Source organism: Prunus avium, chromosome 8, assembly GCF_965620075.1.
Source record: "Prunus avium chromosome 8, drPruAviu1.hap1.1, whole genome shotgun sequence".
In the NCBI taxonomy this organism is placed as follows: domain Eukaryota; kingdom Viridiplantae; phylum Streptophyta; class Magnoliopsida; order Rosales; family Rosaceae; genus Prunus; species Prunus avium.
Window position 1 is genome coordinate 35,203,480 of NC_142291.1, and position 17,927 is coordinate 35,221,406.

The following is a 17,927-nucleotide window of genomic DNA, read 5'->3' on the forward strand; positions in this document are numbered from 1 at the left end:
ACACTGGACAGGGGTCGAAACTGGAAAAACAGAGAAACGAATCTGCCAAAAACCGACCGGTCGTCACTGTTCACGACCGGTCATCACTGTTTATTTTCACTGTTCACGGTACTGTTCACAGGTGATAAATAGGTGATAAAAAGGTGATAGAAAGTGCTGTTCCTGTTTTTCTTGGGTTTCTTGTTTTGTTTCTTTTCTTTTACCTTCCTTTATTCATTTTTAGTTTCCAATTTGTACTGTGTTTGTGTGTTGTGTGAAATTAGTGTTCTTTACGTACTCAAATTAGAACTTATAGGAAGCCGACAAGTTCTTCGTGGGATCGACCCCGTACTTACATAATCTATACCTCAATAGATTCGTGCACTTGCGGGTATTTTTAATTGGTTGTTTGCACATTAATTTGTGTCCTTTTAGGAATGCAACACCTTTACATTTCAATCTTCTCACCCCAAAACAGTATATATCTCTCACAAATATATTAAAACCCAACAACAACATAAACTGAGGAAGAAAGAAAATTCAATCTGTGGAACTCGACCTAGATACCTCCTCCTTATTCCATGGCTGACTTTGGTGGCTGGGCTCGTTGGTGGACTCTAGTGGCTGGGCTGACGGAGTCTGTTGAGTGGAGAGAAGCAGAGAAGAAGAGAAGAAGAAAAAAAGGAGAGGAAGAGCTGGAGGAGTCTGTTGAGTGGAGAGAAGAAGAGAAGAAAAAAAGGAGAGGAAGAAGAAAAGGAAAAAAAGGAAAGAAGAAAAAGACACGGAAAGAGAAAGCTAAAGAGGAAAAGGTGAACTCACCCAAAAAAAGAGAGGAAAAGGTGAAGAAGAAAAGAAAAGAAAAAATATTTTGCAAAATTACAAAATTAACCTCCCTAACGGGTGTAACGGGTTCACCCGTTTTCGACCCAACACGACCCGTTAGCTTAACGGGTGGCTAACGGGTTCACCCATTTTCAACCCGACCTATTAAGCTCAACCCAAATACTGATAATTTCGTGCGAATTCGTGTTGTGTTAACAGGTCGTGTGCAATATTGCCAGGTCTAGTGTAGAGTGAGTGATGAAGTATGTTCCTCTACGATCCCACCTAAACCCATACACCGACGATTCTCCAGCAATGACATTTGGATAAAAAGGATCTTCTGTGTAGCTCTTCCGGCTCTTCTCTCCTTGCTCGTACACAACCTGGATGCCACATTTCTTTACCCAAATCTCTGGTCTCGGAAATACCTTAAAATCCACTTCATCGCCGCCTCGCAGTTGATCACCAAACCTCCAATGGCTTATCCATGTCACGTCCTCTTCGTCCCCGCTCGGGACGCCATGGTACAATGGGCCGTATGTCCACGCCACACCGCTAGTCTTATTGTCGACTTGAGCCATGATCGGCCTAAGTGATGGATCCCTAGCACTGTAACTGTACCCAGTGGCGAAGCCAGGATTTCATGTGTATGGGGGCCTCTTACAAATTATAAAGAATCAAAAATTCGAACTCACAATACATACGAAAAATAATATATATATCACATATGTCAAGAATTATATTGCTTATTGGTTGTAATCATAATTGTCCTCAACAAAGGGATAGACAAATACATTTTGAGCAAGAAAAATTGCAAGAGATAGACAAAGAGTAGCAATTTAGCATCTTTAAAGCTTTTCCCCCATTAAACCCAATAGAAAGAAAAAATCAAAATTTCACAAACTAATAAAAAACCTTAGGTCCCTTCATGCATTCATATCATACCTGAAAAAATGTTTTATGTAAAAATATTGACTAAGTTGAAAAATGGTTTTTTGGAATAATCATTTTCTCAAGATAATTTTTGGCGGCTTTTATTCCTTACACATCAAATAAGAAAACTTGATTTTATGAGATTTTAGTATGAAGTATATATTGACTTAATGAGCCATCATTTTTAGCCTAAATTGTATTTTGCACTAAAACCGATTTTTCATATTTTGATTTGGTGGGAATTTGATTTTCTAGTATTTTTATTTGAATCCAAATAGGGGATACTTCCTTATTTACATTGTAAACTTAAGTAAATGAAGTAATATAAAAATAAATGAAAGTAAAAGGACAAAGACATTTACTTGCACCACTACTAGTTGAGCAAAGGGGCAATTTGAATCACATCCTTGTGCCTTAATAGGTCCGCCACAACACATGTCGATATATATAACGTAAAATATTTAAAATACTATACATATAGAAATACATAACAATATATTACTTTTAAAATATAAAAAAATTGAGTGGGGGCCCGTGACCACACTGGGACCAGTGTGGCTCCGCCCCTGACTGTACCTAGAAGGAGTGTCGGATTTTGTATAGACCGCGAAGACGTTCAAGCCTCTGATCTTGAGGTTGGGAAGTAAAGGCACGGTGTAAGATACTGAGGGGCCATCCATATAATGGGTGAATTGTTTTGGAACCAGGTCCCCAGGAAGAAATGCGCTGAATATACCATTTTCATACAGTCCCTATGCCATGGAAATCAAAAAATATATATATTAGGGTCAACAACAACCGTATAAACTTTAAAAATATCAAAATAATACACCATTACAACTACATATTTAATATAAAACCCCTTAGAGAGCCTATTTGGGAAAAAACAACCCCCTCGATTAGCCACTTGTCATTCTTTTTTTCTTTCCGTGTGATCATTTTTCAACCTAAAAGAACAACATGATGTTTTTCTAAGTATTGGACTTGAAGGTTTTTCTTTAAAATGTAATATCATCATGGGCTTATATGTGAAAAGCCCTTTAAAAAAATATACCAAAAAAATACACGTATTTTTTCCATCCCATATATTACTAAGTAAGTATGCATATAAATCCATGAGTGGAGAGAGATACCTTGATGGGTTGCTTCCTCGTCTCATCAGTCGTAGCATTGACAAGCGCATCATGTGTAGTGTCCATAATTATTCGCATGGCTGCCCAGTTGGTTAAGCCCAAAAGGTTGATCATTTCTGCATCGCCAAATGCATCAATGGGTTCAAATTTGAAGCAGCCCTGAAGCAGAGCTAGGTTCCAGTTGGATCCGATGACGAAGCGGGTGGGTCGGTACGAAATTGATTGATACGATATTTTCTCCAGTGAGGTGCATCCGGATATTACAATACTATCCAACCCTAGGTAGCCTCACAAGGTATTTGAGCCTTGTGCATTGAGAAAAAGAAAGTGTATAGAGCCTCGTTAGACCTCTAATACCATCTGGTAGGCTGCAAATTGGGTTACCGCTTAGGTCTAACTTTTGCAATGCGTATAGGTTTTGAAATGCCCCAGGAAAATCATCATCAGAAAGATTGCAATTTGCAATACTTAAATCTACTAAGTTGCTTGGCAAATAAGAAGTCCAAAACAATTCTGGAATACTTTTTTGCCCTAGTACAACCTCTGGATCCGCTGTGGTATGGAGCAATTGATGAATTGGAACGCCATCCGCCTGAAATACTTTTAAAGATTTCATGTTCCTCATGTCCATTGGAAAATCATTAAGATTTGAGCAGCCAGAAATAATAAGTATTTTAAGGAATTTTAGCCCAGAAATGTTCGGCAACTTCCTAACGTTTTTGCAATCTTCCATATTCAACTCACTGAGTTTCTCCAGGTTTCCAATGGTTTCATGAACATCAATCAAGCTTGGACAATCTTTCAGAATCAGAACCTCTAGATTTGGAACAAACGAAAAGTCAGGGGTTTCTTCAAGACTATGGGAATGGCTGAGATTTAGGATCTTCATTGTTGGGAGATACTGTTGAAGACAAAAAAACAAAAAAAAAAAGGTAAACAGTTAGTTCTTACAAATGTATAAAAATCTAGCATTCAAAATACAACAGTTAATTCATACCTCAGCTGTATGATTCCAAAATCGTTTCAAGCTGCTATAGCACATTTCAAGAACAACCAAACTCTTCAATGAAAAATCATTGGGTAAAAATTCCAACTGAGATTGATGCCAACTCAACCATCTTAGCCCTTTTGGAAATTCTTGATAGTTTCCTTCAAGTTGTACATGACTAAGTTGGAGCAGCATTAGTTTGTTCATCTGTGCAAATGCATTTGTTTCGAAGATTACCTCAAGATCTGACCTTGAAAGAGCATTGTATGCAGTGTGCATACGCATGTCCAGAGTAAGACCTTCAATATTTTCTGTACCCTAATAACAAAAATTTGAAAATAAAATATTCGGTAATTACCCAAAATGGATGCACAAAAAGTAAAACATAAACCTACACATACACAAAAAAGTACGTTTCTTACACTCTTTTCTCTAAATACTTTGAAAGAATCCTTATGATGCCATAACCTACTGCGTTGCCCCGGCTGCTTGGATTCTAAGCGATCAATTCCCCTTCCCATGTCACGAATCATTTGATTCATCTGCACCTTGCTACATCTATCAATTTTTATCAAACATCTATCCATGAGATTTTGAATGCCAACAATTGTTTGGAAACCACAACCATCTAGTATTCTAATGATGACATCGTTGTCCATTCCAACAAAAAAGCATGCGATATGAAGGAATAAATTTCGGTCATGGTCATCTTGCAAAGAGTCATATATAGCTTATTCTGAGTTTCTTCATGATTTCATCGTTTGGTATAGCTTCCAATTTTTCTAATGCACTTTTCCATACAATCATAGTTTGCCCTGATAAAGAAGAACCCAAAATTTTAAGAGCTAAGGGAAGTCCTCCGCAGTGGTCTACTACCTTTTTTGAAATTTCCCTATATCCTTCAATAGGTTGATCCTGTCCGAAAGCATGCCAACTAAAGAGCTCCAGTGATTCACTGTCATTGAAAATTCCAATGTCATGCAGCTTTATAACTTGGTAATGGTCAGCTCTTAACAATCCTACATTGCTCGTTGTTATGATGATTTTACTTCCTGGAAAAAGCCGACCTTTCATCCCAAGTACTACATCCAATAATTGGTCCATATGATCCACATCATCAAGAACAAGAAGGATTCTTTTAGAGCTAATGACATCTTCAACCTTAGTTATTCCCTCACTTATACTGTTTATTTTCACTTTTCTTCCATCCAAAATATCACTAAGAAGTTGTTTTTGTACTTGAATAAAGCCATTGGATTGCTCTGAACTTCCTTTGATATTTTCAAGGAAACTGCTTGCTTCAAATCTTCTAAAGTTTGAATTATAAATGAATTTGGCAACGGTTGTCTTCCCTGTTCCACGCATTCCATAAATTGCAAGTACTTCAACATCAGTCGATTCATCTTGTAACCACGGAATAATGTTCTTGACTCGATAGTCGATTCCAATCAAGTGTGGGGCAACACTTAATAGCGTACGACTTAGCCTGTCTTCGATAACTTTAACAATTTTCTGGATAAACTTTGACTCATGCCTAGACAATTCACAACGAAGAATTAAATATGTCACGTGTATGTCTGGACTAAAAGTCTGACGGAAATAATATGACAAAGTTATTAAAGCTCAAACATGAGTGAACGAAAAAAAACATGGATGCTGACAACACATCAAAGGAAAGCAAGAGAAAGAAATATAGCACAAACTAATCTACAATTGTTTTTCTTTTTGTGAATGGGGAACCTATTGATCTTCAAAATGCTTTAGTATCTGCTTTATTCACTTAAGTGAAAATTTGCTTGTGATTAAACCTCCTCATTTGGTCTTATTTTAAGTTGACCTATATATATGTCGCCAGTTTGATATATATGGTTGTCACTTAAAAAAAACAAAAAAAAAACTGTTTCTGCTCAGTTGTAAAATAAAGTAGTTCATTGTTTGGTAAACGGTATTTTTAAAGTTCTATCAGTATAAAAAGTTGTGTCAAACCATTTGGTAAACTTTAATGTAAAATTGTTATAGTTGTGGATAGTGACTAAAATGAACATGATGATGAAAGTTTTATGTGCTAATTAGGTGGTGGAGGTGGGAGAGAGTGCGCGAGAACCACCAAGGAAAGGTAGACGATGTCATTTAAAAAAAATTAATGATGGTATTACGGGAAATTAAAAAAAATCATTAAATGCCTTCTCAACTTCTTGGTAAAGCAACATTCAAAAACAACCTACATGCTACTTTTAAAAGTTGGGAGACCGTTCCTTTTAAAATAATCATGATATTTATTTTTAACAATCACTTTAAACTGCTTAAATTTAAAGTGAATCAGATTTTTGGTTAAAAAAAATTAAAAACGGGCCTTAGACTTAATCAAAATCATTTGATGGAGTACATCTAGGATTGAAGTTATAGAAGTTGTTAAGTCAGCTTCAATTTATTCGTATTATTAATATTTTTTCTTTTTGGTGTGACTAGGAATAATTTTTGGATTTTAGTTTTATCTTAAGATAACTAATCAAACGCGTTAATTATAAAATGGACCAGTTGGAATAAAGATTACATACGTACCCATCAGCTTGGTTTTGTAAGACCATCCCTGCTATATCTGCAACTTCTGCAAGTGCTGCCCTCCATCTCTTTATCATGTCCAACGAGTGACGTGTTTCGTGTCTAGCAAATGCTGTTGCAAAACTTCCAGTCTGTTTCCTCACTAGGGCTGGATCGACATCATAAAATACTGGCAAAACGACATGGTTAGAGTCAGAGGTCGTCCTCTTGCGATCAAGGATCATTACCAGCTCGTCAAGGCACCAAAGCGAAGACGCGTACTCTTTTGAAAACACAATCACAGAACATTTCGACTCTTTGATGGCTCTCCCCAACTCGGGCTTAATATCTTCTCCTCTCTTTACTTCATCGTCGTCTCGGAATGTGCGAAGGCCTGCCTTCACAAAGGCTGTGTAGAGGTGGTCAGAAAAAGTCTTGCGAGTGTCTTTGCCTCTAAAACTCAAGAACACGTCATAACTAGACGGAGAAGGACGACAAGTAGTAGTAGTACTAGTACCACGAGATAAATTGCTATTCCCGTTACCATTACCTTTAGTAGTACTAGTACTAGTACCACTAGCGTTATCATATGTGATAACAGAAGCACCCCGGCGGGAAATAGAAGAAGGACCGCGAGAACCTGTAGAGCCTGCATGTGGAGGACCACCCTGAGAGAAGCCACGTCCGCGGCCTGATGAACGAGGTAGTGACACGGCAGCAGCAGTAGTGGCAGAATCAAGGTTGTGAGATTGAGAAGCGTAACACTTCTCCAAAGACAGCCATGTAGTCCGTGAAGTAGCGGAGTGAGCCACAATAGATAAAACAGAGGGAGTAAGCCAGGAATTAATCCAACTTTGGATCATCTCATCCTCTTTAGTCCACTTGACATATGCGGGATTAATAGTAAAGGTTATTTTGCCTTGAACATCAGTCAGATAATAGCCAGGGCAGGGCTTGGTCCCATCCACATAACCCATGAGGTTTCGACTTTGTAAGAAGGGAACAACTTGGGAAAGCCAAAGAGGATAATTGGTGCCATCGAATTTCATAGTATTTGACACAAGAGACGTTGAGGAGGAAGAAGACATGGATGGATGGATGGATGGACAAACAATTAAGTTGTATAATATAACAAGGAAAGAAGAATTAAACTGTTTGGAAGGAGGAGAAGTACTCGCTGGCCCTATGGATTCTGATCACTTCAACAAATTTACAATCCTCCCTCCCTCCCTCGGAAGATATCAAATCACTCCTTGTTGTGGTGTTTTTCAGAAGAAAGATGATGGTGTACACCGTGTATATATATACAACACAAGCAGCTCATGCTCATGAATGAATTTTCTTTTATATCTCTTGTAAGTTTCCAACACATTCTAGTTAATTACTAGAAAATAATATTTTTAATTAATTTTTGCAAGAGATGTAAGCAAACGTCATCGATGCGTTTAGGGAGTTTGAAAATATTTGTTGACCCAACACACGTGTTGACTAAAAACAATGGATAACAAATAAATTTCAATTGAAAGAATCAAAGTTATTTCCAAAACTCAGTTAATTGTTAATTCAACCTTAAGAACTCAAATCTAAATCCTCATTTAAATTATCTGATTCAATTATTAATGATATAGATCTTATCTTTTGGAAAAAGTCTTTTGATACTTCTCAAATTGTCATGCGCATGCACATGTATTTATTTATTAATATTATACTCACGGTCCATAAAATATTAGTCATGTCTCCTACTTTTATATTATAGCATGTGAATTAGTGGCATAACGTGGTGTGACGGTCACACTCGAGTATGTGTGTTTGATGAAAATCAGGGCCTATAATTAAAATAATAATTAGAAAATCAACTCTTCTAATGATTCTTAAAAGAGATTCACACAAACGTGGTTAGGGTGTTTGAAATTTTTCGATGACCTAATACTACTTCTACTTGAGGTAGAATGGAGTTCTTATATATATATATATATATATATATATATATATATATATATAGTTATTTTCTCATCTAGATATCTGTATGTTATTAGCGTGCGGATGCTATTATAAATATGAAAGAAAACAGGGAGGGGTAGTAAAAAATACATAACCTCCAGACGTCCGTAGAATAATTTTTGTATATATATATAAAAGAAACAAAACCCCTTCAAAGTTTGTTACAAATAGGACATCAATTGTTTAGTTTTGATAAATTTACAATCTGGCCTGCGCTAGCTCTTGCTGGGGAAGGTAAGGTGGTCAAAGGGGAGGAGATTGCTGGGAAGGGCTGGGAATTTAATAGAGAATGTCCAACAACTAATGCGGAATTTCCACCATGTTCCGTCAATTGGTTAGAGGAAAGTCCCACCCAAGTTTTACATATGAGAAATTATATTATAGTGTGATACGGTATCACCATGTCAACATATGATACTTCCATTCAAATTTTGTCACGTGTCATATTTTAAATAAAATTAAAACTATTTGTACAATTGAACTTTGGCTTCCAATTTGACCATTTATAATAAAATTAGAAAAGAACAAAAGAAAAAATCCTTCAACTGGCAGCCCCCATCCCTATTATATTCGCAATCCTTCAATTGGCAGAGATAAGGGAACGAGGGGGAGGAGGCAGCAGGTATGGTTACCGTCAAGATTGACTGGAGTATTTTTAATTTTATTTTTAAAGGGTAAAATTGGAGGTTAAAGTCCAGCTGTATAAATAGTTTTAACTTTCTTTTAAATGTGACAAATTTTAAATAGAAGTATCATATGCTAACGTGATAGTACAGTACCACTCTATAATCTCATGATGGATAACAAAAACTCTACCAGTCGCCCTTGCCAGATTCTTAACCAATTCATCCTCATCTCTTAAGTTTTAATGTTTCCTTTTTATTTTTATTTTTTTGTGGAGATAAAGACGATAGATTGCATTCATAATTCATGCACAAAGGTCATTATGTGAGATCCCACATCGACCAACGGAGAGGGGGTGATGTGTCTTATATGTACATGCCCGCCTCCATCTAGCACGAGGCCTTTTGGGAGCTCACTGGCTTCGGAGTCATGAGAACTTCGAAGTTAAGCGAGTTGGGGCTAGAGCAGTCCCAGGATGGGTGACCCATTGGGAAGTTGCTCGTGAGTTCCCAGAAACAAAACCGTGAGGGCAGAGCGGGGGGCCCAAAGTGGACAATATCGTGCTACGGCGGAGCCGATTCCGGGATGTGAAAATTTAGTATTAGAGCCACTCTACCGTGTGGTGCGAGTGTGTCGACGAGGACGTCGGGCCCCTAAGGGGGGTGGATTGTGAGATCCCACATCGACCAACGGAGAGAGGGTGATGTGCCTTATATGTACATGCTCGTCTCCATCTAGCACGAGGCCTAACTCTGAAGCCAGTGAGTTGGGGCTAGAGCAATCCCAGGATGGGTGACTCACTAGGAAGTTGCTCATAAATTCCCAAAAACAAAACCGTGAGGGCAGAGAAGGGGGCCCAAAACGAACAATATCGTGCTACGGCGGAGTCGATTCCGGGATGTGACACATTAGCCACAAGAGCCACTACAAATACATATACAAATATGGAAGTGCAGTAACCACAAAAGTTTAATCCAAATAAGAAAAACTTATCTGACAACATCAGGCGCGCAAGTGTACCTCCACACATATTCATGTTTCCTTTTTCAATTTAGAGTTTGTGAGCTTAGGATTTAATGAACAACTTTGATGAGTGTAATTTATAAATGCACCCATATGTTATGAGAGCCAGCTGCCTATCGGTTGACTTTCTAGATTATTCATGTTCATGTTTGGCTTCTCTTAAATTTTTTTTTTTCAATGGCATCTTCTGGCACTTCTTTCTTCCTCCTCATCCACCGTCAGCGCTTCCTCCACCCCAATATCCCCAATCTTGTCTCTGTGAAACCCACTGAGTCCAATTTCCTAGTATGGCAGGTTAAGCCCTTTTTTATAGGGCATATGAAAAAAAAAAACAAAAAAAAGAGGAGAACTGCATTATTCATCATATTGGATCAACTCATCGCCACCCAGAAATCTTCAAACACCCTAAAGGCGTCATTGACATTGGCATCTTCCCGTTAGTGATATACTTGAAATATATGGTGGAATAATAATAAATAAAAGAATTGCATTCTTTATTCATCATGGTTGGTGAACTCTTCGCCACCAGAGATCATTTAAAGACAGATAAGAATAATAATAATAATAATAATAAAAAACTCGGCTTAATCTATGTATAAAAAGTCAATGGGATTCTCCTAAAAAATAAAAGTCAATGGGCTTATGTCTGGAAATTATGAATTGCAAGGGCTGAAATCGTATCGTAGCAAGCAACCATTCTCTCTATTTACACTAGATCAGAAAATAAAAAATAAAAGAACTGCATTCTTTAATCTTCATGGTCGGTGAACTCATTGCCACCAGATATTCCAAAACGCGTCATTGACATTTGCATATCTTGTTCCTAGAATATATAACTGGAAAAATAAAAGTTTGTGGTTCCAACCTATGATCAGTTCCTTCTAAAAATTTGTACGCACATCTTCATTTCAAGGGCAGAGATTTGCATGTTATTCCATGGCTCTTGGTAAATCAGCTGATCAGAGTCAAAACGCCTCTCATCCTCCACACAGCTATGACGTGTTCTTGAGTTTCAGAGGCGAAGACACTCGCAAGACTTTTACTGATCATCTCTACACAGCCTTTGTAAATGCAGGCTTTCGCACATTTAGAGATGACGATGAACTCGAAAGAGGAGAAGATATCAAGCCAGAACTGCAGAAGGCCATCCAGCAATCGCGAAGTTCTGTCATTGTGTTTTCAAAAAACTACGCGTCTTCCCGATGGTGCCTTGACGAACTTGTCATGATCCTCGAACGCAAAAGGACGTCAGATCATGTAGTTTTACCAGTCTTCTACGACGTAGACCCATCTCAAGTGAGGAAGCCGAAGGCAAGTCTTGCAACAGCTTTTGTAAAAAATGTGTCCTTGAAGGTCAAGGTGGAGAAACGGAGGGCTGCACTTACTGAAGTTGCAGATCTAGCAGGGATGGTCTTGCAAAATCAAGCTGATGGGTAATTAATTAATTTCTTTATTACAACTCGTACATATATGCATTTTTTTAAAAAGAGAATTATATATATGACCTTGGATTATATTAGATCTCCTTCTAGATTAATTGGTAAAAAATTTATAGATAGAGGTTATTTGGTGCTATTTTTCTCTCCTTTTTGTGTTCCCAAATATAATATTATATGGTTTGTTTTTAATTGGTACCTGAACATTGACTTTCACCAAACGTTATTTGTCCCAATTTAGTCTATAAATAGTACCAAATAAATATATAAAAATTAACACATCTCATGGGCAATTTTGGTACTTGAAACATATTGTTCATATGTGTATGATTGATAATGATGAGGAGGCGGACATGGATTTAGCAAAGTTAGCTAGAGAGGATGTGCTCCCCACTCTGCACCCTAGTTCGAATCCCCTTTCCCGTAATTAGATTAGTTTAAAGTAGAATATCGCTTGTAATAAAAAATAAAAAATAGATAACGAGGAGAAAGACACAAAATTGCCATAAGGTTTATAAATTGTTTTTACAAAGTTTGATTTTGTACTTATTAAATTTAAATGATTAATTGAGGTGCAGACATGGACTTAGTCAAGTTTGCTAGAGCGGATGCGCTCCTCACTTTGTGCCCGAGTTCGATTCCCCCTCTCTACTCTGTATAAAATAATAAATAAATAAAAAGTTTGGCATGTTGTTTCCATGAGACTTAATTTAATTATCCTTCCCTTGTTTTCCATCTTGATTGCAATTTTCTAGGCACGAGTCAAAATTCATCAAGAAAATTGTTAAAGTGATTGAAGGCAAATTAAGTCGCACTGCATTCAATGTTGCCCCACACCTGATTGGAATCCATTCTCGAGTTCAAGATATTAATTTATGGTTACATGATGGATCAACTAGAGTTAGAGTACTTCTCATTTATGGGATGCGTGGAATAGGGAAGACAACCCTTGCAAAATTCGTTTACAATATAAATTTCAAAAGGTATGAGGGAGGCAGTTTCCTGGAAAATATAAAAGAACATTCAAAGCAAACAAATGGTTTGGTACAAATACAGAAGAAACTTCTTTCTGATGTTTTGAACGGCAAAAGAGTGAAAGTAGGGAATATTAGCGAGGGAATAATTAAGATTGAAGATGCTCTTAGCTCTAAGAGAGTTCTTCTCGTTTTCGATGATGTGGATCATGTCGAACAATTAGATGCAGTACTTAGGATGCAAGGTCAGTTTTGTCCAGGAAGCAAAATCATCATCACAACTAGCCACGCAGCTTTGTTAAATGCTAGCCACCAAGCCATTAAGGTGCATAACCTTGAAACTTTTAGTAGCAATGAGTCACTGGAGCTCTTCAGTTGGCATGCATTCGGGCAAGACCATCCCGAAAAAGATTACATGGAACTTTCAGAAAAGATGGTAAACCTTAGCGGAGGACTTCCATTAGCTTTGAAGATTTTGGGTACTTCTTTATCAGGGAAGAGTACAGTTGTATGGGAAAGTGCATTAAACAAATTGGAAGCCATTCCAAATGGTGAAATATTGAATAAACTCAGAATAAGCTACGACTCTTTACAAGACGAACATGATCGAAGTTTATTTCTCCACATTGCATGTTTCTTCATCGGAATGGAGAAAGACGTGATTGTTCGAATACTAGATAGTTGTGGCTTCTACACAATTGTTGGCATTCAAAATCTCATTGATAGATGTCTGGTAACAGTTGATGAATATAACAAGGTGCGTATGCATTACATGATCCGGGACATGGGACGAGGTATTGTTCACCTAGAATCAAAGGAGCCTGGGGAACGTAGTAGATTGTGGAATCACAAAGATTCTTTCAAAGTACTGAAAGAAAAGAATGTAAGATATATTTTGTGAAATACTTTTTTTGTATGCGTCTGTGCAGTGTTCGTTAATCAACTTACAGAAGTGTTTCTTTTATCTTTTTGTATTAGGGTACACAAACAATTGAAGGCCTTGTCCTGAACATGGGAATGCATCCTGCATATTGTACTCCACGAAATTCGAATGAGGTAACGTTGGAAACCGATGCATTTGCAAGCATGCACAGACTAAGACTAATCCAACTTAGTCATGTACGTCTCATTGGACGCTACAAAGAATTTCCAACAAAACTAAGATGGTTGTGTTGGAATGAGTTTCCATTTGATTATCTACCCAATGATCTTACATTGGAAAGCCTGGTTGTTCTTGAAATGTGCTATAGCAACTTGAGACAAGTCTGGAAGGGAAAAAAGGTATGGGATCTAGACAATATATTTCCCTTTTCTTTAACTTTTTTTGAGCTTATATTTTGTACATTTAAAGAATTTGATCGACTCCTTCCCTTTTTACTTTGTTTGTTGGCAGTATCTTCCATCATTGAAGATCCTAAACCTCAGTAATTCCCATCGCCTTACCGGAACCCCTGATTTTTCCCATGTCCCCAATCTAGAAAGCCTTACTCTTAAAGACTGTACAAACTTGGTTGATGTTGAATCCATTGGAGACCTAAAGAAACTTGTTTATTTAAATATGGAAGATTGCAAAAATATCAGAAAGCTCCCAAAGAACATTTTTACGCTAAAAGTCCTTGAAACACTTATCATATCTGGTTGCTCAAGTCTTAATGAGTTTCCACTAGAGATGGGGAAAATGGAATCTCTGAAAGTGCTTCAAGGAGATGGAGTTCCAATATATTGCTTACTCACTACGATTGTGGAGGTCAAATTACAACCAAGAAAAAATCCAGAGACATATTGGACTAGTTATTTACCATGCAATTTAGTGGAATTAAGTCTTAGTGACTGCAATCTCTCTGATTATGATTTTCCTCGGGGTTTCGGTAACCTGTTCTCATTGCAAAGATTAAATCTAAGCTGTAATCCAATTTCTAGACTACCTGATTGCATCAGAGGCCTTAAGAGACTCGACGAACTCTCTTTTTCACAGTGTACGAGACTCGAGTTGCTTCGAGGGCTACCCCCTGTGGCAGAATTGATAGTAAATGGTTGCACATCATTGGAAACAGTAGCATTTCAACCAATGCCTTACAAACCAAAGATCATCTTGGATGAATCCAATTACAAGCTAGTTGAGATTGAGCACTACTTCAAGTTAGAACACATTGAACGAGTTGATGAAAGAATGATCAACCTTTTGAGCCTGGGCAAGTTGAAATCCACGGAAACCATTATGATGGATAGTACCCTACATGTGTTCAAAACTTGGATAAAGAGTAGGATGCATCCCATCCAGGTCTCTCTCTCTCTCTCTCTCTCTCTCTCTCTTTCATGCCACTCTAACCTTGTGTCACGTGATGAGAAAAATAGACGCATAGGGTGCACATGCACCCGTCCCATATATGTCTGTTTTTATATATACAAGATTTACTTCACTAATATATTTTGATTTCCTTGGCATAGGGACTGAATGAATATGGTATATTCAGCACATTTCTTCCTGGAAATGAGGTTCCAGGCCTTTTCAGCCATAGAAGTAATACACAGTCGTCAATATCTTTAACCGTGCCTATACGTGGCAATCTCAAGATTCGGGGCTTGAACGTCTTCTCTGTCTATGCAAAGTCCAACAGTGATTCTCCTAAGAACATCAATGCCAATGTTGAATCAATACCTAACCCAATAGTTACAGCAGTTAAAGTTAGTAATGAAAATGGAAAGAATTTGAAGTGGGTATATGTCCCTTCATTCTTTGGCGTTCCAGGTGATGGGAAAGACATGGTATGGTTAAGCCATTGGAGGTTAGGAAGTCAATTATTAGATCGTGGCGATCGGGTGACTGTTTCAGTATTTACGAGTTTTGAGTTTCAGGTAAAAGAGTACGGCATTCAGCTTGTGTACGAGAAGATAGAATTGACGATGGAAGATGATAGAATTGACACAAGTCCTTCAAATATGGTGCTCCAAGGTATGTGGGTGGAGACGAGGATGAGAACTGAGATATTTTTCATCACTTTGAAATGGTAATCAATACAAAGCATATAGAAGACCAATAATGTTATTTGTACAACATTTACTAACCACCTCTCTTATAAAAGTGATACTCACCCGCCAATTTATATGGAAATGGGATCCACTTTTATTAGAGAAGTGGTTAATAATCTGTCCTCAGTAAATGTCGTAGAATTAGCATCTCTCATTGGAACAAGGTTAGCTCAATACAATAGAAAAAAAACAACTAATCACTACAATAGTTGACAATTTGACTAACAAACTTTGATTCAGGAACTAACTGTTGATTCTGCTGGGTTTGTTGGTTAGATCATTATGAGGCGGCAGATGTTCTAAGTTTCTCGATAGATGCTCCTTTTTCTCCATCCGTCATTGCTGGAGATTTTTCAAAAACTGATAAGATGTCAGGAACGGCAGCTGTTATAAGTTTCCTCCCGATAGATGATCCTTTTTCTCCATCTGTCATTGATGAAGATTTTTCAAAAACTGATAAGGTGATGTCAGGATCAGGAACATACTTCCTTAGCAATCGACCTGAAGAAATTGTTGTGTATAGATGGTTATGGTTCGATGACTTCGTCAGGGACGTTGAGGACAACGGATCCACCTCCCGTCAAAGAGAGGGAGGGAAGGCATTCAATTTCGGTTGGAATTACGTGGTCAGCTTCTTCACAGTGACAAAGAAAATTATTTGGAAAGCAACTCCCGAAAACTTACGTTGCGGCGGAACAGAAGGGTACTAAATGGAAGTTCCACCAACCCAACTGGGAAAGAAAGCCATGGAAGGCAAGGCCCATCGTAAACAGAACAAAATTGAAGCAAGGTGTTTTGATTTGATATGGATCGTTCAAATAACAGTATGTTATTTGTGGATTAGATTATGGTGGGTGATGGTCAAATAATGATGAAAACCCTATATATAATGGAAATAAATAAATTTAAAAAGGTGCATGTTGTGCGCACATTCTACAGTAGATGTGATGAGCTAGAGAGAGTTTAATTGTGGAATTACATAACATGATTATCCTAACTTATGCCTGCTGTTAATTAAATTCACGGTGCCAAATCATCACCGCATATAATGATTGGAATGTGGGGAGGAGGAAAAAGACTCTCAATTAGCAAACCATCATTGCTTATAGATATATATCTAGCTAGATAATTGCCACTTTAATCACGATCAAAAGACCTTCGTATGTTTTGGTCTTGGGATGAGGTAGCTTCCCCTCTTCCTAAATTTTTCAAAACTCTAAAGGACCTTATAAAAAAGGGTTAATTTGACTTTAGTACCCTGAATTCTCACCCTTAATGCATGTTTTTCCGTGCACTCTCAATTTTAACAATCATATATTCTTTTTAATTTTTTGCAATCTGATTTTGGCGATCAAAATTTCCCTTCATTGTCTACATGGTAGGCATGAGTCCCACCTTTTCGCTGGTTTCGATGTCAGTTAAGGGTTAATTTGACTTTAGTACCCTGAACTCTCACCCTTAATGCATGTTTTTCCATGCACTCTCAATTTTAACAAATGGTGTCTAACAAATTTCTCATTAGAATAAATATTAGGCATGATCGAAAATACCCTTTAACTGACATCGAAACCAGCGAAAAGGTGGGACTCATGCCTACCATGTAGACAATGAAGGGAAATTTTGATCGCCGAAATCAGATTGCAAAAAATTAAAAAGAATATATGATTGTTAAAATTGAGAGTGCATGGACAAACATGTTTTAAGAGTGAGAGTTTAGGGTACTAAATTGAAATTAACCCTATAAAAACGCATTTGAATTTCTTTTTATTTTTTAAACCATGACATCCAGAGATTACAAATCACACCTTCTAATTGTTTTTTTTAAAGAAAAAAAAAACAAATCACACCCTCTAATATTAATAGTAAAAGGAATAACCACAACGTTCCACTTGCAGCAATGCTTTTCTTTTGCTTAATTTCGATCCTGTCTTTTACCTTTTTTATCTTTCTTTTTATAGGTAACTTAAAAAGCTTGTGCATGCAACAAAGCAGGAGAGGGTGTGCACATGACACATGACACATGACACATGATCGCACAAACACAGTGGTGTCCAAGAGAATCCAACCAACAATGCTTCATCCAGGTACTTGTTTAATCAAAATAATCATTTCTGATTTCGGGTTATTATAAATTGATTATATAATTAATAAAAATCATCAATTAATAAAAAATAAAAATAAAATAAAAAAACAGTGATGATCCACAAAAGACAACAGAAAGAAAGAAAAAAGAAAAAAGAAATATCCATTTATATTTCCAAAACCTTGGAGCTTTTTGGTCGAGGGAAATCTCACTTTTGCTCATTGAAAACCCTAAGCATCTCTCTAATCCCAATTACCCTAATTAATTAAAGAACAAATTACTTTCTCTTCTTTTTATTCTTTTTCTCTTTTACCTTTCTTTCTTTTCCTGAAATTGCTTTTTGACCTTTTAGGACTGGAA

At 37.2% G+C, this 17,927-nt stretch overlaps 1 protein-coding gene and 1 pseudogene across 2 annotated transcripts; one reads left to right on the top strand and one right to left on the bottom strand.

Moving 5' to 3' along the window:
• Nucleotides 1–1,013: 1,013 nt before the first annotated feature.
• Nucleotides 1,014–7,493, bottom strand: LOC110765044 (disease resistance protein RML1B-like; annotated as a pseudogene). Its single transcript, XR_015826368.1, has 6 exons — nucleotides 6,418–7,493; nucleotides 4,278–5,389; nucleotides 3,865–4,173; nucleotides 2,868–3,768; nucleotides 2,311–2,486; nucleotides 1,014–1,416 (listed from the first exon to the last, which is right to left on the bottom strand). The product of XR_015826368.1 is annotated as a disease resistance protein RML1B-like (transcript).
• Nucleotides 7,494–10,933: 3,440 nt separating this feature from the next.
• On the top strand, nucleotides 10,934–16,489 carry LOC110765042 (TMV resistance protein N-like). Its single transcript, XM_088245995.1, has 6 exons — nucleotides 10,934–11,477; nucleotides 12,236–13,337; nucleotides 13,433–13,735; nucleotides 13,848–14,735; nucleotides 14,903–15,407; nucleotides 15,761–16,489. The coding sequence occupies exons 1-6, from the start codon at nucleotides 10,981–10,983 to the stop codon at nucleotides 16,192–16,194; spliced, it is 3,729 nt and encodes a 1,242-aa protein (XP_088102121.1). The 5' UTR covers nucleotides 10,934–10,980; the 3' UTR covers nucleotides 16,195–16,489.
• Nucleotides 16,490–17,927: the final 1,438 nt, after the last annotated feature.

What these genes read in the sequence shown, in the direction of transcription:
- LOC110765042 (XM_088245995.1), top strand. Translation starts at nt 10,981, where the DNA reads ATGGCTCTTGGTAAATCAGCTGATCAGAGTCAAAACGCCTCTCATCCT. An exon ending in AAGTACTGAAAGAAAAGAAT is followed by an intron (nt 13,338 to 13,432) that starts GTAAGATATATT and finishes TTTTTGTATTAG; the next exon opens with GGTACACAAACAATTGAAGG. An exon ending in AAGTCTGGAAGGGAAAAAAG is followed by an intron (nt 13,736 to 13,847) that starts GTATGGGATCTA and finishes GTTTGTTGGCAG; the next exon opens with TATCTTCCATCATTGAAGAT.